The sequence below is a fragment of the Delphinapterus leucas genome, chromosome 9 (genome assembly GCF_059928025.1).
Source record: "Delphinapterus leucas isolate spDelLeu-1000000601 "Yukka" chromosome 9, BTC_Dleu_Yukka2, whole genome shotgun sequence".
Taxonomy (NCBI): Eukaryota; Metazoa; Chordata; class Mammalia; order Artiodactyla; family Monodontidae; genus Delphinapterus; species Delphinapterus leucas.
In genome coordinates, this window is record NC_143137.1 from 13902647 (window position 1) to 13926096 (window position 23450).

Consider the following 23450-nt stretch of genomic DNA (forward strand, 5'->3'; position numbering starts at 1 on the left):
AATCTAAGAACAAAATTATAACGCAATCATGGGACCTTGGACGCTGAGTGGACATTCGGTGCACTTAGGAAATTATGGTCCATTCGGTTTTTAGTGTGAGGATAGTATGGTGGTCATGTTTTGTTTTGCTTTTCTTAAAGCATTAAGAAAGTTTTTAAATTTATTTTTGGCTGCATTGGGTCTTCATTGCTGCGCGCGGGCTTTCTCTAGTTGCAGCGAGCGGGGGCTACTCTTCGTTGCGGTGCGCGGTCTCACTGCGGTGGCTTCTCTTGTTGCGGAGCACGGGCTCTAGGTGCGCAGGCTTCAGTAGTTGTGGCACGCGGTCTCAGTAGTTGTGGCTCGCGGGCTCAGTAGTTGTGGCTCGTGGGCTCTAGAACGCAGGCTCAGTAGCTGTGACACATGGGCTTAGTTGCTCCATGGCATGTGGGATCTTCCTGGAGCAGGGATTGAACCCGTGTCCCCTGCATTGGCAGGTGGATTCTTAACTGCTGCACCACCAGAGAAGCCCCTGGTTGTCAAGTTTTAGAAAAGAGCCCTTTTATTTAGAGATATATACTGAAATGTTTGCAGATGACATGTATACGATGTCTGGGATTTTTTAAACAATGGCAGTGGGGGAGGGTGGGGAAACCTGAGGGGCCATAGCTGCCATCTGTTGAAGCTGGGTGATGGGTACACAGGTTCTCAGCTATTCTGACAATTTGTACAGGTTAAAGTTTTTCTTCATGAAAGGTTAAGGTGCTATAGCCAAGTGAGATTTCTTCTAGCTATGATAGGCTATTTCAAAAATCAATCAACGTAATCCACTACATCAGCAGGCTAAAAAAGAAAACGATGTAATCTTGTAATTTGAGAAAGAAAAAGAAAGATACCTATATAGTAGAACTAAATCTGTATTAGTGGTTACTTTCTCCTTGGTGGAAGAAATATAAATTATTCATGCTTAAAAAAATCGGTTTAACTGGAATAACTATTAATTGTTATTCTGAAAAAATAAAGTTTGAGAATACAAATTAAAATGTAAGGTGTTAAATAGAAATTGAAATAGCAATAGTGTGTGGAAGAGCCCATGTAAAGACTCTGACATGCGTGAAAGAATTAAAAATGGTTGTGTCAGGCTGGCTGACAGGGAGAGCTGCTGTTCTGGGGCATCTTGGAGGATGGAGGGCAGCGCTGCAGGCGCAGGTGAGAGAAAGGCCTCTGTGCAGGGCGACCTGGGCTGGGGCAGACGCGAGTGAATGCAGGGGGCATGGTGCCTGATGGGGGACGTGGCCGTCAGGAAATGAAATGGAAAAGGTGGGTGTGCTGTATGCGTGCTGCATATTTTTCTTTGCCGTCTAGCAAAACTAACACTTAAAACTGGGGGTGGGGGTGGAATTTATTTGAAGTGAAAAAGGGAAAGAAATGGAAGTTTAGTCAAGAAAGTGCTTTTCCTTGGAAGAAAAGGCTGGTGAGCTCAGCCCAGATGTTTAAATAGAAGCCGCATCCTTGCAGGCGGGAGGCTGGGAGCCGGGGCCGAGCTTTGTGCCAGCCCTCCCTGTGCTGTCACCTTCGGCATGCCAGGCCCTCTGTCTGTGCTGGTAAGGGCCAAGGGGGTCTGCTTGGCCTGGAGTGTTGGGGGACTCAGGAGGTCTGAGCAGAGTATTTCAAGCCAGTAAGCACTTTAAGTGTCTGGGGTTCCAAAAGATAATGTTAAAAGTGGATCCCCTAGGGCCCTCTCGGGAGCCTGTAGCACAGGCCATGTTACCCAGAATTAGAATTGGGAGGAAACTTAAAATCAATCTGCCTCTCCCCCCAACGAGGATGCCCGTGCAGCCTCTCTCCCTGACCTGGGCCAGGCCTCAGGGTGGTCACCAGGTCCTGCCAGGGATTCTGTCCTGGATCCATTGCCCAGCGGCCCTGGCCTTGGGCCAGTCACCAAGGCAACATCAACAGGTCACCTGGTCTCTAAGTTCCAGGTCATGATGTTTCCCCACCCATCTCTCAGAGCAGAGCCAATGAGATGGTAAAGGTGAAAGGTCTCCGGAAACTAAGGTACCAGACAAGCAGACAGTACTTCTGGTTAAACGTATTTGGCGGCAGGGAGCATGTTCCATCATCCGTTCTACGTTTTAAGCGATCCCGTAAGGATGTGTCAAGGAGGGAAGCAATAGTACAATCCTATAGAAGTCACCCCAGCTGGGACCGACTCTGTAAAACAAGTAACTGTACTCTTAGAAGGTTGAAAATAATATTTAACATTGGGAAATACTGACTAACTCTTAAATATCGGGGAAAATAGAAACAAAAAAAGCAAGCGGAACCTTTGCCTTATGGTTTCTGTTCTCAATCCAGAGTTCTTTAATTTTCAGGGAGACTTTTTCATCTGTATTTGATTTTTCAGTGGGCAGTCACTGCTAATTTTGTTTCTAAGTCTCTTGGTCTCTTAGTCTTTCTATCATTTAGTTTAGGCTCTATAAACCAATATTTAAACGCAGCAGCTAAACCTGATGGTTAAGGGAACTCTACGGAAAAATCTACTGATAAATACTTTTAAGTAGGAAATATTGCCCTTGCCAATTAATCTCACTTTGCTACATTTGGATTTTTGCGTGCCATTTTCTCTGCAGGTTACACACAGACACACACACACACACACTGAGTCGCTCACACCTACACGTACACTTCACACTGGGTGTGTGCTGATATGGAGTCTAAATGAGAAAAAGAAAATTAAAATGTCATGGCTTTCAAAAAGATTTTTCCTGGAGGTTCAGGGACCTAATAGAAGAATTAGTATTTTCTTATTTTCCTAAAGGAAATAGAGGTGGGCGATGGCCTCAGGTTTGTTCCTCCCAAGAAGTAGCAGCCTCAGATAGTATTGCTAAGCGCTCACCTGCACGTGCTGGACTTGGTGTTGCATGCAGTGGGCGGGGTCATGCCTGCCCTCACCTGCCCACTAGAAGCTGGGAACTTGCAGTCCCGTGAGACTTGGGGTTCCAGCCGAGGGACAGCGGGGCCAAGACAGCCACGGGAAAAATCGAGGTTTCCACTTGCACCCCTTCTCTGGGGAACACAGACTAGAAGATGAAACCCTACCGTGGAAAACCTGGCAACTCTCGCTTTGCCCTTTTGCCCACTGACCCGGGAGAGAAGCCTGCAGTCCCCAGGCCTCGGCTCTTCACAGACCACTTCTTAAACTGGGGTGCTGGGGTCCTTCCAGCTCTAACTCTTCAGCTTTGACATCCATAGATGTTCTGAGTGAGTTGTTTCAGGCCTGGAGCAAGAAGCAGTGGGGGAAGGGGGTGGGGCGGGGCCACCCGAGACGGATGGCATGGGGCGGGTTCCTTTCTCTCAACATGGCTGGCTTGCCTAGCCAATGCCCAGACAGTCCTGTGTGCCGGTCTAAAGAATGTGGCAGATTTAGATGTAGACGGGCATCCCCACCTTAGAAAAGGTAATTAGGAGAGTGTGTATGACATCTATTTATATCCACTTTCAAAGGAATGAGACAGAACCCATATCACATAAACACAGGGATTATTCCAGGTGCTCTTGTACTCTGAGGCCCAGGCCATTAAGGGATTAGGTGAGGAGATGTAATGAAAGAACGTAAACCGCACACACACACCACGGTGTCAGCCCTCTCCGCCAACGGCCCTGGGTTCAGCTTTGTTGATGGTGCTGACCCTCTGCAGGAATTCCTGTCTGCAGAGATCTGTGCTAACAATGGTACTTCCCTTCCTGCAGTACTGTACTGCCTTCTGAAGGATTTTTACATCCCTTATGCCATTTGGTCCTCACAACTGCACTGTGAAGCAGCTAGGGCATTTTTGTTGCCTATTTTATAGATGAAGAAAACAGAGAGGTTAGTGGCTCGTCCAAGGTCACACAGCTAGTACATGGCAGAGTCAGAACTAAACCCAGATCTTCAGATTCCAAGGCTTTTCCATCATGCGTTTCTGCCTAAACTGCCCTCCCTCTCTCCTTTTATCTCCCCTCTACCCTCCCTTCATTCCTCCCTTACTTTCCTCTGTATATTTTCTGGAATAATAACACGCACACAGAAAAATAGAACACAGACAAAAGTGTAGCGCTCAGTGAATTTTCACAAAGCACACCTGTGTCACCAGCATCTAGATCAAGATGCAAAATATTTCCAGCCCTCAGAAGTGCCCCCGTGACCCCTTCCAGTCATAGCCCCCCAAAAGCAACCATTATCCTGACTTCTAACACAAGAGGTGATCTTGCCTTTTAAAAAGCCTTGTGTAAATGGAGCATCCAGTGCGATGGCTTTTGCGCCTGCTTTCTGTGTTCACTGCTGTGTCGTTGAGACTCATCGGTGGGTGCGGTGTGAGTTGCAGTGTGCCCATTCCACATCTGTTCATCCTTCCAGCTGTGGATGGACATTTGCGTTGTCCCCAGTTTGGGGGCCATTATGAATAAAGAGGGGCATTCTTGTATATGGCTTTCAGTGAATGTAAGTCATGTTTCTGTTGGGTATGTACCTAGGAGTGGAATTGCTGGGTCACTGGGGATGTGTGTGGTCAGGTTTAGTAGATACTGTGAACGATTTACAAACTGGTGTGTGTAATGCCTAAATTTTAACGGTGAATTAGTTGAAAGGCAGCTCGTGGACACCCCTGTCCCCTCTATTTACTGTCACTGTGGGTTCCTCCCTTCTTCCCTCTGCCTGCCCCCTCCAGTGTGCTGGAATGTAACCACCATCTCTATTTCAGGAAAAGGTTGAGAGAAAAAATAGTGTATTATTTTGGGAACTGTGTTATGTATTCCTATATTGTGTATGGTGGGGGGGGGGATGGTGATAGGAACAAATAAGACACATCTAATTACCTAATTTTAAAATTGTCTCAGTTACCAGACATAAGCCCTCATAAGCATAAAACACGTTTCCAAATCAACTAGATTCGAGTTTTTGAATTATCTGCTGTCTTGTAATATTTAGGATTTGGTTCTCTCCATTAGCATGGATCGTCCACAGTTGATTATATGTGATGCTTAAAGGAATAAGCCCCTAAGTAAATGATAGTTAAAGCACCCAGCCAGTTTTCTGTGCTGGGGAAAGAGTGTATGGAATTAATTTGCAGATAAATATTTTTTGTTCACTCCTCAGACAGACGTCAAGTACCTGACAGGCATTTAGCCGAGTGTTGGGGGAGATGAAAAAAGGGAAAGGGGCGATAAGATACAGTCCCATACCTACAACTTACTATGTGTTCGGGAAACCATCTACTTGTTCAAAGATTTGTTATTTTGGTAAGAGGGAGCCACTGAAGGTTTTTTTTTTTTTCTTTTTGCGGTACGCGGGCCTCTCACTGTTGTGGCCTCTCCCGTTGCGGAGCACAGGCTCCGGACGTGCAGGCTCAGCGGCCATGGCTCACGGGCCCAGCCGCTCCGCGGCATGAGGGATCTTCCCGGACCGGGGCGCGAACCCGTGTCCCCTGCATCGGCAGGCGGACTCTCAACCACTGCGCCACCAGGGAAGCCCGCCACTGAAGGTTTTTGATGAGTAGAGGTAACATACTGAAAATGGTATTTTGTGATCTGATATTGACATGGAGGGATATTTGGAAGAGTTGGGGGAATAGGGCAATAAAACAGGAGGTGACAGCAGGAGTCCAGGCAAAAGTGATGAGCTCTGATGACACTGTCAGCTGTCAGAACGGGAAAAGGGGTTGAAAGAGGGGAGCAGTGCAAGCCGTGAGCCTCCCTCTCGGCTGCTCCCTGCTGATGCTTGGGCCCCACTTAGAAATATTCCGTTTTAATTGGTCTGGACTGGGCACAGGAATTAGTATGGTTGTAAAAGCTCCCAAGGTAATTCTGAGTAACATCCAGAGTCATTGGTAGAAAGGATGACTCACCAGCGAGGTGAATCCCTGGATATAAGGGGTCAGGGAATGAAGACCTAAAAGCGATTTCCAGATTTCATCCCTGGGGGGCTGGAAGAAAGATGGAGACAGGACCGACCTGGGTAAGGCTGCCCTCCTGCAGGAGGAGCTCGGCTTTGACAGGCCGGTGCTGGGGGCCCCAGCAGGGTCTGGCATCCAGTTCAGCCCACAGAGATGCGCGAGTGCTCTGGGATGGAGGTAGGAGAGGAAAGCACGGAGCTGAGCATCGAACCGTGAGGGCTGCCTGGGGGAAGGTGGCAGAGGGACGGGAAAGGCCATTGCGTCGGCCAACTGGAGGAGGGAAATGAGGCCAAAGCCAGCATCCATGGGGTCAAGGGATGGGCAGGGAGAGAGGGATGGAGCTAGAGAGAGTGAGGCGGGACTGATATGCTTCTGTGAATCACACTGAACGAATTCAGGAGAACAGAGCAAACCAAGGGGAGAAATGAGGGCATTGCCACCTGTCTGAGTGGCAGGCACGTGACAAAGGAAAAGGATGTAGGTGCTGAGGATGGAGTCAGGCCCAACAGTAAGTCCCAGAGAGAAAGACTTTGACTGGACATACGGAAGAATTTTCAAATGACTACAACGTAACAATCAAGCAGGCAAGCCTCATGCCCACTGGAGATTTTCAGAAGCTGTTACTGAACATCTGAAAAGGTCGCTGTAGGATATTTATGGATCCCTCATCAACAGGAGGTGGATGACTCCATGGTGACTTCCATGTCTGGGGTGGTCTGACGCATCATGACTGCGCCCTGGCCCACCCAGGGACAGCCTGTGACATCAGATCCCCGTCACTCTGCCAGGCTGAGGAAATGTCACGTGAAGGTGGAGAGCCAGCGGTCAGCTTGCTCTATTTATCCCCCTGGCCCAGCCCCCAGCATCTCATCCCTCATTCCTGTGTGCATCTTGGTTGATAATTCAGTCTAAAAGCCATAGTCCGGGTCACTTACTGTTTGGGGAAACGGTAAACAAAGATAAGAGCTTCAAGCACTGGAATTTATTTTCCATCCACTTGGTCTAAAAGCAACTGCATGTTAAATTTAGAAGGCTGCTTCCAGACCCCTCCCTGCCCTCCTGTTTCCTGCCGCCTTTTTCCCGCCTATGCTCAGAATATAGTCTTGCTGACCATGGAATCTAAATGTATTTGTAAAGCCCAGGAGTATTGCGAGGCTGCCTGCCTGGATGTTTATAAAATGTATCATCTGAGGGCCTTGGGTAGTGGGCTCTGTTCGGCATCCCACCAGCAGCCATGTCGACCCAGATGTTCACCTGAATGCCCTTCCCGGGCAGGGCCTGGTGCTTCGGTCTTGCATTGCCAAGAGGTGAGATGCTCCCCGGGGAAGACGCCACATTTTCAGCAGACCACCTTACAATTTTTTTTTTTTTTTTACAAAGGTCTCCCTCACGCCTGGGAATCTATAATTGAACAGCTCTCTTTTCTATGTAGGTTATACCCCTTTACAACCAACTCCAAGAACCTGTAGAAATCCTTTTGTTGGCCTGGAATTCTGCTGTATTGAATATTGTTGGAAATAAATGAGCCATTGTCTGGGCTGAGAATTTTCTGGTTAGATAGAGATCGCCACTGTGATGCGATTTATTGTAGCAGGATTTTTTTTTTCTCCCCCCAGCTTATTTTAAATTCTCTGTTGCCTGCTCAGTCCATTTTTACAGCTCAGGATGTAAGCGGGGAGGGCTAGGCCTGAGCCAAAAAAAAAAAAAAGAAATAGAAAAAGAACAAACATCTCCTTTCCCAAGAATGATATCCAGAGGCTTTAAGTGGCGTTTGGTACCAGATTGTAACAAATGCAGGAAGTGAGGTATATCTGTTGGCCAGTTGAGGGGAAAGGAGAGTCGGTCGCCCAGTGCTCTCAGTTGGCACGTGACTGGGAGAAAAGAGCAGAGACTTGGAAGTGACACGAATTTAACCTTCGCATTGTCCCGTTGAACAGCCACAGCCCAGAGAGGTGAGGTGACCTGCCCTTACTTTTGCCCATACAGAAATTCTCACTTAATTGTCTTTTTTTTTTTTTTTTTTTGGCCATGCCACGCAGCTTGCGAGATCTTAGTTCCCTGACAAGGGATTGAACCCGGGCCTTCGGCAGTGAAAACGCCAAGTCTTAACCACTGGACTGCCAGGGAAGTCCCCCCTCACTTATTACTCTTTAAAAAAATCCATTAACCCAGCTCAGTTTTAAAATAAACCCAACTCTAGTTAAGAGTACGTTTTGAAGTTATAAAAAAAGTCTAGAGAGCAATTTACTCTTTTTAAAATAATGAACTCCTGAGATTTTGAATTTCAGGACCGGCAGGCAGAATTGTAAACAGGGAAGAGTGGAGATGTGGAATTGGTCAGATCTAGCTGGAAGACACTGAGCAAGTTATTAAAGCCATGCCGACATTCAGTTTGCTCCTCTGTAAAATGGGGAGAAACCACACCTTGAGGGCTGTAGTGAGGATTCCTCGTAAGTGCCATATAGGGGGTTTTCTTAGGAAGTTTGGTTTGTAACTCTTCTGCTTTGGGACACATGTGACCCTGTGAGCAGAAGCTGCAAGCTTGGAGTCATCCCAGGAGGGATAGAAACAGTTGTGCCGATAAGAATTAAGAAATTAGTGGGGGCCGCCTTGGGGGAGCTGCTGGTGAGAAGTCCCCACTCCTGTCATCAGAGGAGGAAGAAACTGGAAGATAAACCCTAGAAGATGCAGCAGGGGCTACAGCTGAGAGGCGGCTGGTCCTTGGAGACCCACCTCAACTCTTCCATCTGCCAGGAACCGAGCTGAGCACCTCCCCATCATCTTGTCCGGTCCTCACAAGAGCCCACTTTGCACAGGAGGAGACGGGGTTTCTGGAGCTCAGGTGGCTTGCCCAAGGCCACACAACGAGGCCCTGGGAGAGCTGGGGTTTGTCTGAGGGCCACCTCCTACCTCTTCCTCACCTCTTCCACCCGAGGCACTTTTAGCCTTGTCCCCTTTTCTGCAGCTGGTGGCTTTTAGTGAAAAGGCTTCCTTTGCCAAGAGTGACCTCGACAGTGGCAAAGCGAATAAAAATGGGCCTCAGAGTAATAGCTAACGTGAGTCTCCCCACTTGTGGGCCTGGGTACACAAAAAATCATCCTTCCCTTTCTCTGGGAGCTGTTGGAGTAGGTTTGGTTAATAAGAATGAGGTTCTTGGGAAGGAAATTTTTTTTTTCCTTTAAATTAAATTGGGGGTGGGAGGAAATCACAGCTGGTATGTGCCTCAGGGCCTAGCGTTCAGAGTAGCTGAGATGCGGCATTCAAACCTCAGCCTCTGGTCTGCCGGGTGCAGGCTGGGGCCCCAGGTGAAGGGGGCTGCCAAGGACAGACGGCCGGGCTCCTGCCAGCTGGCCTGCAGGTGGTCCCCACCAGGCCTCTCAGGAGGGGCCTGGCACATCCTGCCCCTCTTATCATAATACGGATGTGGAAGGCTCAGCTCTGTGGAGTGGGCATGGGGAGAGATAACGTCTACTGCATGCCATCCTCCTTCCCTCGTGTGCCCCATCAAGCCTGCAGGGAGGGAGAGAAGGTCACCGGGAGGCCTCCCTGAAATGAGACCTGCAAGCTTCATCCCTCATGGAATGGGGAGGGTCTCATGGAATGAACTGAAATGGAATGAGTTCTCCCAGCCCAAGGCCCTCTCCTTCCCTCCAAGCATCCAACAAAGGCTTCAGTTAGGAGCGCCCCCTTCAGCAGGCAGCTGCTCATCTGGACAGAGCTGCCCAGCCCCGGGGGGCTTCCACCCAGTCCCCACCCTGGGCCTAACATTCGTTATCCGTTTTCGGTTTTCTCACCTCTGCTATTGGGCTGTTCTTTTAACGTGGAACAAATCCCAAAAGGGTGACTGTGGCTACATGAGGGCAAGTCACTACTCCCCACCTGCCCTACCACGATAAAAGGTTCTCTTTAATGTGTTCCTACCTTTATGCTTTTATTTTTAGTATTTATTTATTTTCGGGAGCTTGCTAATAAGATCCCTTCCATTCAAGAATTTCCCCTGTCCTACAAGGGTCCCCTTAGCAACCTCTGGGGTCCCCTTGATGTTTACAAACTACCCCTTCCATGCCTTGACAATCATTCTGCTGGGCTGGCCGTCACCTAATGCCTGCTGTGTGCCCAACATGGTCCTAGGGGTGGGGTGGAGATGGGCAGTTCTCGGTCCCCAGAGGTAGAGAAGCCCAGGGGACACCCCGCTGCTGAGGCTCTGATGGAGGGAAGTGTGGGTACCCTGGGAGCTTGGAGGGGCCATCGTGGGACCCCATCTGCCCGGGGTGGGGTTGGGGGGATTAGGAAAGACTTCCCAGGGAAGGTGAGGCTTATGCTGAAGCGGTTTTCAAAAAGCATTTGTTTTCTTTCACACAAACAATAAAAGCACTTAAACAGGGTTTTGGAACAAAACTGAAACGAGTTCCCTCACAGCCGCACCATTTACTGCCGTTTTATTGGAGCGCGTGCTCTCTGCGGTTTATGCCTCTGCCTCGCGCCAACCGCATCTCAGCCCATAGATGGTTGCAGTCGCACGTGTTAATTACGGCAATTTGTTTTGGCCGTGGATCTTAAGGAATCATTTGTTTCTTTTGTCTTCCGTGTCTGCTGCTTGTGTCAGACGGCCTCCATCAGCCTCCCAGCCTGACTGCATTTCCCCTTGCACAGGAGTGAGGCTTCTCAAAAGGACTTAACCTTAAGGTGGGGACAGACTGGGGTCCCTCCAGGTACCAGAGGTGACAGTGTCGCGCAAGGAGACCCTGAGGGAGGCGGGACCAGCTGGCTGGAGGGATTTTTGCAGTATCGCAGGTGCAGAGAGCCTGGGGCCAAGTCCACAACCATGGACCAGGTGGGGGGACTTGTGGCAGCACCCGGGGGACAGAGAAGCAGCCCTAGAGGGTGGGCACAGCTGAGCTGGGCAAGGTCTGTCTGGGGGGCCCTATTTCCTGACCATGATGGGGTGATGTCGGGCCCTCAGGAGCTCAAGGGCTGAGAGCCTCAGAACCCTGCACCCCAGGGGTCAGGACCAGGGGTGGTGGGATGACCTCCCAGCAGACAAAGGAGGCTGGGCTCCCCGGAGGACACGAGGGCCAGGGGCCGCTGCACAGGAGACGGGTCTGGGAGGCCGGCTGCCACTTCCCCCAGGAGGCCAGGCTGCTGGCGGCTCTCGTGCTGGAGCTGGTGTATCTGCCCGTAAATGCCGGACCCATGCGTGCGTTTAGGAAAGAGGAGAGGCGTGCCGGAACAGAGCACACCCCGCGTCCCCAGACGCCAGCTGCTGCCCTTGCAGCTGGTCTCTGTCTCCCCCAGAGCCGAGGCCCTGAGTGAGGGGCGGGGAAGTGGGGACAAGGTCGGGGAGGGAGGGCGAGCCCGGCGTCGGGGGAGGGGCAGAGAGCAGACCAGCACTGTCTTTCTAGGCGGGTGAAGTTACGCAGCTACGCTGAGTACTACTGACTCAGTTCTGTGGGGCGGCCCGGGGTGTTTCACCGGATCATCTCACTGAGTTTTTATTTTACAGATGAGAAAACTGAGGCTCGGAAGGGTTTGTGTGTAAGGTCAGTAGGCAGAGAGAGGGTGGAGCCTGGCAGAAATAGGGGCTCATAGGGCCCATCGAAGGACCCGTCTCCTCAATTCCAGAGGCCATGACAAGGCCAAGTAAAGACAAACAGGAAAGGAGGGCTTTTTCCTTCCTCATTCAGCAGGACACTCGGGGATGTGTAGGCGCGGCAGGGGAACAGGGGCGGATGCTTCATAAGGCAGGACATAAACCCGGGCAGAAGCACGTGAGGGGCCGGCTGGGAGGATCCAGCAAGAGGGAGGACCTGGGTGCGTCCTGAGTGTCCCTAAACCCAGACCAGGGAGATGGGGAGGGGGCCACGCAGAGACCTCACGGTCCCCTGGGGTGCCAGCCGGGTGCTGCAGCTGGCCAGGCCCAGTCTCACCCCGAGGCTCCCAGGAAGGGAGAGGAAGCAGCGGAGAATTCTGTGGCACCTGCTCTCGTGTGTTAGGTATGGGGACTCTCTGCCTTATTGTTTTCCTTGGCCTCGTCCTTTAATGTCCCTAAGCATCTGGGGAGGCGCTGGGCCCACAGGCAGCCACTGCTCTGCCCTATAGTCTTTGGAGTTGAATTTGGGGTGGTGGCTCCCCGGCCCAGGCTGCTGACCCGCCTTCTCTCGCTGCCCCCAGCTGGCTCTGGACTCTTCTCAAAGAACAATGGGCCAAAATGGGCCACCCCTGAGGGTCCTGGTCTCAGACCAGTGAGTATATTTGCAAAGTTTACTGAAAATAGCATGGTGCCAAGCTGCTCTTAATTTCTGCTAAGGGCTTGGCATGAGGAAATGGACTTAAACTCCAGCAAAAGGAGGGGCGCCCTGGCATCTTCTCAAGGCCTGTTAACCCCACGTGGAACCGTCGCCTTCCACAGAAGTCGTGCTGATATGTTTGCTCGGCCCAGCTCACAGGACGCTGTGTGTGCTGCCCCAGTGAAGACAAGAGAGTCCTTTCCAAAAACTTAGACTAGTGCTAGGTAGGGTTGGGTTCCCGGTTTGGGAGTTGAATTTTGTAAAATTGAGAAAAACCGCCTGATGAAGAAACACCATTCCTTTATGAGTGCCGCTGCCCTCTGAGCTCCAAGAGGGCCTGTGACCCATAGAATCTCTTAGGTCAAGGCAAGGGTGGCCTGGTCAGCTTGCTCCGATCTTTGGGACCCCTCAGATGACTTATTTTCCCAGTGGCTTTTATAAAAGATAAATTTAAAATATGGCAACGGTGATACGGATTTAAAGTAAAAACGTCTGGAACGCCTTTCAGAAAGCTCCTAATGTCCCTGTGGGCTACCTTTCTGATGAGCAATCTCAGTGGGAGGATCGTGTCACAATCAAACATGTGTTTTATAATTAGGTGACTGTTGAAGGCTCAGAGGCCCTGAAAACTGATTTATGATGAATGAAGCTGGGAAACAAGGGGCGAGGCTTTATATGTATGTAGTCGGGGAAGGAGCCTTTGGTCCTGAGGGTTCCTGTAAGAATAATGGCCAGGCGAGTTGAAAAAAGTGAAATGCAGTCAAAAGAAAATGCACCCAGCCTCTGGCCGGGGTCATCAGAACTGTCGGTCAGCCTTCTGCGCCGAGCACTCTGGCGTCTCACTCAGTATGTGTGGATTTGAAACTCTAGTCTCTGTTGGGGGGTGGAAGTGAGACCCGGGTTCTGGGCTCCCCCAAGCCTCTGAGCTCTGCCATGGAAAGCGCAGGGGAAGAGCATCTTCCTCTTGCATTTTGATTCACAGTGGGACCTGCACTATATCCGAGGGAAGGCTTGCGAGATAAAGGCTGAGTATGGGCTCGGGGCTGTTCATTTAACCTCCCAAGCCCACAGCTTCTGGAACACTGTAGAAAGTCTAGCTCTGTGCAAAGAGCCTGGGGAATTTTTCCAGGGTCTGCCCCCTGCTTCGCACTTCAAACTTCCACCCTCGAAGCCAAGGTGACACAGAGCTTAAAAGCACACAGGAGCCATACTGCCCACGTTTGAATTGGTGTCTCACCATTTACCAGCTGTATGCCCGTGGCCAACTTAACCTTCAGCCTCAGTTTCTCACCCAGTAAAATGGGGACAGTACTAATCGTCCTCCATCGAGTTGTAGTTGGCAGAGATCCTGTCGTGGACAGCACTTAACGCTACCTGGGCCGCACAGGCCTCGGGGAGTGCCTGCCGCTGCTGCAGCTGTAGCCTCATATGGCCTCCCGGGGTCCATCCAGGCTGGTGCCCTGGGTTCCGCCCCTCAGCCAGCCAGTTTGGACTGACCGCTTCTCTGGTAGGCCCGACCAGCTCTTTGGCTTGGTTTCTCCCTGAAGATGCTCCTAGAATGCCCGCTTGGGTCTCACGCCAGAAACTAACACGACAGTGTGAAGCAACTATACTACAATTAAAAAAAAAAAAAAAAAGCGTTATTCTATGTGGTCCCAGAGTTTGAAACCATGGGTGGAAGCTATACGGAAGCGGATCAATGGATTAGCAGTCTGGTCCAGCCATGTGAGATGGAAGAGGTGTGCCCACATTCCTGGAGTGAGCTGGAGGGTCATCCTCCGGCAGGGCCTGGGAAAGGGCATTCCAGCCTTGGTTGCTGGGATCAACCAATGGTCCTTGGAAATCCTTCCAAGTCCTCGGATTTGGTAATTCTATCATTTTGTTGGTCCCTAGCAGAAAATAGTGTCTTGGTAACTGGGATGTTGAAGGAGTGAGTTTTGCTGGAAGGAAAGGAGGGCAGAAAAGTTGTGAGCTGAAAGTGGGTGGGACCCGGAGGAAACACGCAGTGAGGGGCCCAGGGGTGGCAGGGGAGGGGAGAAGATGCTGAGACCCTGGGTGCAGTAGAGGCTTGGCGGCAAGGCAAGGAGGAACACTCGGAGGGGACATGTGGCCACTTAGGGTTTCTGGAATGATCCGTAAGATGTGGATAATGGGAAGATTTGAAACAACCAAAATTGAAACAGATTTTTCTAGAGGGCCACTAGGTGCCAGGCTCTGTGCTGAGTACTTACATGTTACCTCACTTAATCAGATATGATTATTATCCCCTTTTACAGTTGAGGAAACTGAGGCTTAGGGTCACATGGCTGCTTTGGGGGCTCAGCATGGCTTTGATGTGGGGAGTCTGACCCGGAGCCCGTGCTCTTAGCCATCAGTCTGGCTCCATCCAGGATGGGTGAAGACCAGTTGGTACAAGGGCCATGGACCTGCAGAATTCTGTCTGTGGGTCTTGCTGTGGGCATCGTTGCTTCGCACCTCCCTGGAGGGATGGCTGCGACTCCCCTGCGCCAAGCCCTGTGGGGTTGCCAGAACCACCTTCTCCACTGGCAGCTCAAGCAGGCACCGCTGGGACCAGGAGAAGCAGAATGGCAAGCTCATCCCGCAGGGGGGAGGGAGAGCACCAGACCGACGTCCTGTGCAAATTGACTGACTGCTGAGCTAACAAAAATGTTGGAGGGAGTCCCTGAATGTGGGTGCTGCAAGCCAAGATGTACTCTTGTAGACTCGCGAGAGGTGGAATGGGAATAGTGCTTCAGAGACCATGCATTTCTCTGGATTTGTTTGTTACAACAAGAAAATAAAAGGTGTGGGGTGGGTGGCCATGGAGAGGATAGTAAGCTGAATGATAAGGTTAAGCTGAATGATAAGGTTCCAGAAACTTCTGTATGTGTTCTGAAAATCTAGACTTAGCGTGTGAGAAACATAGACAATATACATGGACATCTCTTGGCTTGAGGTCTTTTTCCTGCCAGTTTGCAGGCATCTCAGCTTAGCAGACTTCCATGTCCTGACGACAGAGTGTAAGAGAGCAAGAACACTTGAGTTCTGTATTTGCTGTGTGACTCTGAGAAAGACACTTAACCTCTCTGAGCCAATGTTTTCTCAACTCTATAAAAGGCAATATTCATAATACTCTATCAACTTCATAGATTAGGGAGAACAAATGCTAACGAGTAATAGTTACTGTTCTTATGTTTCTCTTATATCTCCGACGGTGCCAGTCCAGGGGTGGGCACAGGGAAGAGGCACTGTAAAGATCTCCTGAGGCACTTGTCTCACTAGACAAGACTGGGGTCAGGGGGGGCAGTAAGATGCTCAAGATCAAAGGGTAAGTACCAAGATGAATTAGTTGAAATGTTGATATAAGTCAGATGGATGTCATAAGCAATGACAGTATAGTCAGTTTAGATAGGAAATTTATATAAATCTTGGAAATTTTAGAAGAATATGAAGTGATAACAAAATGGTATAGATGTAATATAATTAGATAAAATAAAGCCAAAAAAATGCTGCTCTCAGAATGTGGATTATAACTTGGAGAACAGGAAAATGGATGCTAGAAAGTGTGGTAGAATGAAACCAAAAACACAGGCTTGGGAGTTGGGAGACCTAAGTTTCATTCCTAGTTTGGCCACAGATCAGTGAAATGGACTTGGAAAGTCTCTTAACTGATCTGACATGTTTCCTCGTTCGTAAAGTGGAGTTTTTTTTAATCTCCTCATTCACTTTCCTGACCTGTAACTGTCTAACCCAGTGTTTTTCAAAATGTGGGCTATGGTCCTTTAGGGAACTATGAATTCAATTTAGGGGATTAAGACCAGAATTTAAAAAAATGAAATACAACAGAATAGAAGACAGAGTCTTCTATCACAAGTAGAAGACTACTTATTGCTTCATAAAAGTTTTGTTTCAGTGACATAGGTATGTGTATACTGGGGTGAATTATACATTATGTTTCTTATGATGGGTTGTGGTCAAACAAGTTTGAAAAACATAGCTCAAACACCCCCAGTGCTGCCAAGAAAGCACAGCTGTCTGCCTGCCTCAGTTTCCCCCTTTGCACTGTCTCTTCTATAACCTGATCCCTTTTGACTCTGCATGAAGATACCAAGGGCCAGAGATCAGGCCCTTCCCTGCACACAGTCCCTCTCGCCCTGCCAGCAAGGAGCCAATAGAGGCTCAGGTGTTCCTGAAGCAAGAATCGAGGTGCCAGATTTATCAAATAAAAAAACAAGCATCCAATTAGATGTGAATTTCAGATCTACGATGCATCATATTTTAATAGAAGTATGTCCCAAATACTGCATGAAAAATGCTCATACTAAAAAATGATTAGTTGTTTATCAGAAATTTAAATTTAACCAGACACCTGTATTTTATCCAGCAACCCTAAGTAAGTGATAAATAAACAGCAAACAGGAGGGAAAATTTCAAAAGTGTAAGATTTTTTTTTTTTTTTTTTTTTGCGGTACGCGGGCCTCTCACTGTTGTGGCCTCTCCCGCTGTGGAGCACAGGCTCAGGAAGCACAGGCCCAGCGGCCGTGGCTCACGGGCCCAGCCGCTCCGCGGCATGTGGGATCTTCCCGGACCGGGGGGACGAACCCGTGTCCCCTGCATCGGCAGGCGGACTCTCAACCACTGCGCCACCAGGGAAGCCCAAAAGTGTAAGATTTTTAAGTGCCCTAAACTACAAAATTTTGTGTTCTAATATGCTCATAAACTAACAGCTGTATTGTGTTATGCAAATTTATGTTAAGTTATTCACTATGTCATCACGCTCCAATAAAAATTGTATATATGCACTACCAAACGTAAAATAGATCGCTAGTGGGAAGCAGCCGCATAGCACAGGGAGATCAGCTCGGTGCTTTGTGACCACCTGGAGGGGTGGGATAGGGAGGGTGGGAGGGAGGGAGACGCAAGAGGGAAGAGATATGGGGACATATGTGTATGTATAACTGATTCACTTTGTTATAAAGCAGAAACTAACGCACCACTGTAAAGCAATTATACCCCAATAAAGATGTTAAAAAAAAAAACAGATGAGTGATTAAAAAAAATTGCATTTAGATAAAAACGACATCTTCTGATCAGAGTTTTGCTCTGCATTTTGGTGGCGCTGATTTTACCCTTGGCTTGCCCAAATGCCGCGGCCACAAACGCACAGAGCCAGGGTCTTTGTGAGTGACTCACTGAGTTACTTATAGTCTGTCTTGAATCCTTCAAAACAATCCCAGTGAGTGACCAGTTGTCAGTTGTTGTTTTCCCTCCATTTTAATGCCTTTCAGAAGAAACACAGCTTGGTGGTGAAAAACAGGAGAGTACACCCCTGTCTTTCACCTAGAAGTTGGCGGTTTCCCACCGATAAACACTGTGCATTGTGAAGGTTGGCTTGACTGGACAAGCGAGAAGGGAAAAAATTTGGTTTCTGATCTCTGCCTTCACGTTTCTTGGTGAAGGGAAAAAAAGGAATTTCTGCTGTTTCCTTTCTATAGCATCACTGTAGAAATGGCCACCAGTTGGCTAATTGCATATTCAGAGCATAATAGATATGCCTTATCTTCAGGCTGATTTGCTTAATTTTTTAACTGATGACCGTCATCCTCTTGAGGGCTCCTGGTATACCACCAGTTTGGGGTGTTTTTTTTAAGCATTTATAATTTTAAAAAAAATGTGGAATATTATTTGTGGATGAAATGCCCGTGTCTCTTCTGGAAAGTAGGGGTAAAATCTTGCTAAGGACACATTACATCCCCAAAGGGGTCCCGCCAGCAGAAGCTTACAGGAGGGCAGGGAGCCAGATGGCCTTAAGGAATCTTCGAAGATTGCCAGGCCAGGCTTGGAAGGCAGGCTGTTTGCAGCAGAAATTACAGGAGTAAGGCAGGTGAGGCCTATACAATTTAAAAAGGACTCTTTGTTCATCTGGAAGAGAAAATACAGGCACTGAGGAAGGACTCAGAAGTGGCGTGCTGGGGGTGTGCTGTGCTTGCCCCCCCATTGCAGATTCGAACTCTCCCTTCCCCTGCAGTGGCGGGTAGGGACAAGGGCACAACATCTACACTCTGTCTTAGGAGAGGAGGACAGGCTATTAGAACACATGGAGAAACGAGGATGGGCCTGGGAGTCAGGAAACCGCACCCAAACAGCGTGGTCTTGGGTGGTCTCCCAATGTCCTTTGCCTCAGTTTCCTCACCTGCAAAATAAAGGGATTAGGTTGAACGGTCTCTAAGTTTATTTCGATGTTAGCTGTCGTTCATTCATTCAGCTAACGTTGGGCACCTACTGTGTGCCCAGATGTGAGGACCAAGAGGATCCTGCACTCAGGGTGTCAACAGCTGAGCCTGTCTAGGGGTCAACAAGCAGAAGCATGTCATTCTGCCTAAGAGGAGAAGGAGGAAGGGGAGGGGGAGGTGGGGATAGGAAGTGAAATTACTTCTAAGGTTGCTGACTCCTGACTTTCTGAAAGTGACTGAGGAAAACAAATTCTAAGGGGGAAATCTGTTGTTTTTCTGGTCACTGACTTTCCCAGCTGAAGAAGGAGAGGCCTCTAATGACCTAACATAGTCAGCTAGGAAGTGCTGATTTCTAGAAACTTCTGTCCAAGAGGGAGCTTCAGCAGAGGTGGATTAAACCCATGGGCCAATTCTCACTTCAGCTGATTTGCATGGACATGGATGGACTAACCAGAAGAAACCCGCAGTGCATCTCCAAGGCTTTTATATTCATTGTAGGAATTAAGATTTGGAGGCATGGATGATGTTTTCATCCTTACTTCAGTTGTAGAAAAGGAAAGCAAGTATGGACATTTAACAGGATACTGTTTAGATGCCAGCAATGGACAAGATTTGTTTTGCTGGATTATGGCCTATCTCACCAGAAATCTCATGGCGCCTAAGGAGGACGTTTGTCAGGATATTCACAGACTTTATTTAGTGGGCTTGAAGCTAAAATTTGAGGGACAGGAAGAAATATTCTACTAGACATGGTGATAAATGACAGGTTTGACGTATGACTTATTCCCAAAGGGAGAAACTGTCTCTCTGAAACCCAAGGGACAGAATGAATAGAGGCATTCCTGATATGGTAGATTTTACATGGAAACAAATTTTTTTACGTGGAAATATCAATAGAATTTTAAGACACCCAGGGGCAGATGAGGAGAATATAAATTTGTCAAATGTTAAGTACAAAGAAACTGTACTTCTTGGCTTAGGGTTTTTTCCCTTTCTTTTGCTATGGATTTTAATTTTGTTTGATCTGTTTATTGGTTGTTGAAATAAATTAATCTGTTTGTTGTTTTTATGGTAAAGACAGACACATCTTGACTTGCTAGGATTTCTTAGTTTCTCAGAGCCAAAGATACAAGTAAAAAAAGCCATTATTCTGATAATGTCCTTAGGTACTTGGTGGCAGAGGACAGGGAGGGGACACCCAAGAGAGGAGGACTTTGGGGACTCCCCAACACCCTGACAGAGACCCGGCTGTCACAGTACTAGCAAAATGGTCATAAATGTGTCCCAGAGGTGTGCTGTGGCCAACCATTTGCTCTCGTAGAGCAATCTCCTGCAGACCAGGTGGTCATTCCCAAAACAGTGCCAAGGAGCCCTGAGCCCATGGATCTGAGTTCACATCTGGGCTCTACTTCCACCTTGAGCCAATCACTTAATCTCCAAGTTTTACTTTCCTAATCTCTAAAGTGGGAAATATTTTCTATATTTAGAAAATATCGAATTGGCTGTTAGAATTGCTTGGCCCAGCACCAGGCACAGAGCATGTGTTCAATGAAGAGTAATTCTTCTTCTTTCCATCATAATTATTATCAGTATTAATCTACAGTGAACACCTGATCCCTAAGGATCACTCCTGGATAAAACCATGCTGGACATGGGGTGTTTCTGCACCCGACCTTAACGTAGCTCACGTAAACAGCAGAGGGTTACAACCGGCCACAGGTCACAGACTGAGAGCCGGGAAGAGGGATGATAGCCCTGACCCTGTACAAGGAATTCACAGAGATTCAAGCCCAGAAACAAAACCGCCAAATGGTAGGTACGTGTGTCATGGAACCTGAGACATTTCCATTAGATGCTTCTGGAAGATTTCTAATTAATGTAACATTCTTGGTTTGCAAGGGCCTATTTCTTTTTTTTTTTTTTTTGCGGTATGCGGGCCTCTCACTGTTGTAGCCGCTCCCGTTGTGGAGCACAGGCTCCGGACGTGCAGGCCCAGTGGCCATGGCTCACGGGCCTAGCCGCTCCGTGGCATGTGGGATCTTCCCGGACCGGGGCATGAACCCGTGTCCCCTGCATCGGCAGGCGGACTCTCAACCACTGCGCCACCAGGGAAGCCCAAGGTCCTATTTTTTTATAGAGTTAGGTCAAATTTATTTACCACATAAAATTTATGATGAATGATTATGGTGCTTCATAAATGTTTACCGTTTCGATGATGATGGTGGTGGCCAACATCATTAGTATCTTTTAGGTCTACGAATCACTAATTTGCGGGCAGGCTTGGGAATCATTAAAGGAGCTTTTCAGGGAAAGGTGAGAGGATGGAGGAGGGGAAGGCCCAGGGCAGCCAGAAACACACCTCCTTCATTTAGAGATAAGATGTGGCCTGACGGAACCTCCCTGGGGCTCAGTCCTCCTATCTGTAAGATGGAGAAATAGCCTCTCCCGCTCCTGGAGGTGGGGCACAGACCAGATGACCTCTTGCATTTGATATCCTCCAGACTGAAGGACCGTAATTGTAAGAAGTTCTTTCAAACAAGCTGGTCTGCTGAGTGTTCCAGAGCAAGCACGTCGTGGGTCTCGTGGGTCTCGCCGGGCAGGGCCTTTGTTTCTTGGCGCTCTGGATGGGCTGGATCTGAATGACAGAACAGTCACAGAAAACCCATTGCTTTCTGGTGACCCGATGAGTGAGTGACCTTCTAAAAAGCAAAAAGCAGCTGCAGTCATTATGCAGCATATTTATAAAATTAGTCTTGTCCTTAATAGCGCAAGCCGAGGTCACTATTAAAGTTAAGCTTGCGTATATACCTCATGGGAATGTGGCAATGGCTCTTCACTTGGCTGCATCTTAGAATCACCTGGGGGCTTTTAAAGAAGGGATGCCTGGGATTCATGGCAGGCCAACTACGTCAGAACCTCTGGGGTGGATCCCAGCAAGTGGGATTTTTGGTGAGTTCTCAAGGACGTGGGGATCCCCCTGGCGGCTCTTGGGCCTTGATTTGCACGTGGGCCCTTGGTCTGAGCTGCCACGTGGATGAGAGAAGGAACTGTGAGCACGTCTCTCGTTGCCTGAAGTCAGATTCTGCACCGAGGCGGGCTGGGGTCTGCTCTATAACCCCAGGCCTCAGCCGACTTCAGTCAGAGACTCTGGGAACTTGGGGAGGTCCTGCTCTGTGTGGCATCCGAGGGTAGCAGCGGCCTGCAGCAGTGATGTCAGGGAGGGGTCAGGCAGGAATAGCCTACTTCTGGGTGGAGGGCAGACGGCACCTCTGCAGTCTCAGGATGCAGGGCTGTTCCCTGGCTCTTGACCATTTCCCAAGGACTTTCCTAAATCAAGATGCACATGGCTTCAGCAGTAGTTAACAGCTGGTTCCAGCCAGGAGAGCATCAAATCTGGCGTCCAGCAGAGACCCGGGCAGAGGGAGGACAGTGCTCCTCTCCATCGTGGCACAGGGATGGACAGATGGGGGCGGGGCGGGCGGGGAGCAGGCTGGCAATGAGGCTGCCAGACAAACGTCTCGGATGCACATTTCATGCTCTTTACCAAAGAATACAGTGACAATGAACTACGAGGAAAAGCAGCTATAGTGAGAAAGTCCAGGGTCATGGGACCCAAAGAGAAAGCCTGGGATGGCAAGAGGAGAACTTTCTACAATGAAAGAGACGAGGTCAGCGTCATGGAGAAGTGAGAAAAGCACCGAGAAGGGTGTCTGCAGAGGTAGAAAGCAGCCTGGGGGTACGATGTTCCTGCCTCAGGAATGTTCCTGCCTCGTAGGGTAAGTGTCCAGGGATGTATGAGCATCAGGGAAGAAGCTGTCCCCGTGCTCTTCATCTCGACTCTGTGGGCCATGAAGAAAGAATTCATAAACTCAGAGAACGGACCCTGAAAAAGCCCCAACAAACCCAGGATCTTCCAGGGAAACATATTATCCTCAAGGCTGAGAGCCAGGATGACAGGGCAAAGATGGCGCTGGCAAAGTTGGGCAGTGACGCTGTGTGCCCTGGGCAGTTGGCATGTTCTCAATGCCATGAATGTGTGGTGCAGACACAACTGCAAGCCACTCATCTCCCAAGGCAGCCTGGTAGCCCCTCTTTAGCGAAATGCTGGCGCCGTCACTGACCCTCCCCCCCGAGGCGGGGCACAAGCCATTGAGGAATAACTGCAGACTCGTGAATGCTAGAGACAGTGCTGAGAAGGACAGAGATTAACTGGCCGGAGATGTGAGCTCCAGTCCAGACTAGGCCCTTCCTAGTGTCTGACCTTTGACAAGTTGCTTATTTTCTGAATGCTTCTGTGATGGTTAGTCTTTTGTGCCTATTTGGTTAGGCCGTAGTGCCCTGTTATTTAACCTAACACTAATCTCGGTGTTGCTGTGAAGGTATTCTGTGGATGTGGCTGACACCTACAATCCGTTGACTTTAAGTAGATTACCTTTGATAAAGGAAATGAGCCTCATCCAATCAGCTGAAGGCAAAAACTGAGGTTTCCTGGAGAAGAAATTCTGCCTCAAGGTTGCATGATCGAATTTTGCCCGAGTTTGCAGCCTGCTGGCCGGCCCTGCAGATGTAGGGCATGTTAACCCTCACAATGGAAGGAGTCAACTCCTTAAAATCTCTCTGTCTTACCCCCTTTCTCTCTCCTGTTGGTTATGGTCCTCTGGAGATCCCTGACTTATACAGCCTGTCTTTCCCCATCATTTAAATGGGGATGGTGATAGTTGCTACTTGATAAAGTTATCGTGAGAATCAAGTTAACTTTTGTATGTAAAATATTCAGCTTGGGGCCTGGCATGTAAACATTCAATCATCATCGTCATCACTGCCAGCAGAGAAGAGGTCTAGTCCTTTCACAGATAAGGAAACTGAGGCACAGAGAGGGGATGAGAGTAGAGGGGGATATATATATACATAAACACCCGGGCACTGTGCCCAGAATCGTACATGGATTCACTCACTTAGGCCTCACGACAGACTTATGAGCTACACACTGTTGCTATTCCCATTTTACAGATAGGAAAACT

At 48.9% G+C, this 23450-nt stretch overlaps 1 protein-coding gene across 4 annotated transcripts in view; it reads right to left on the bottom strand.

Annotated features, from left to right (window-relative positions):
* The window catches only part of TBXAS1 (thromboxane A synthase 1), a 145672-nt gene that overhangs the window by 15315 nt on the left and 106907 nt on the right, over positions 1-23450 (bottom strand). Inside the window, exon 10 of one of the 4 annotated variants that reach the window (XM_089917323.1) lies at positions 20469-21064. The exons of the other annotated variants lie outside the window; for them this stretch is intronic. Coding sequence (XP_089773449.1) covers positions 20846-21064 — 219 coding nt within the window. The 3' untranslated portion in view covers positions 20469-20845. Of the gene's footprint in view, positions 1-20468; positions 21065-23450 lie in introns of those variants that run through there. 4 annotated transcript variants of the gene reach the window in all.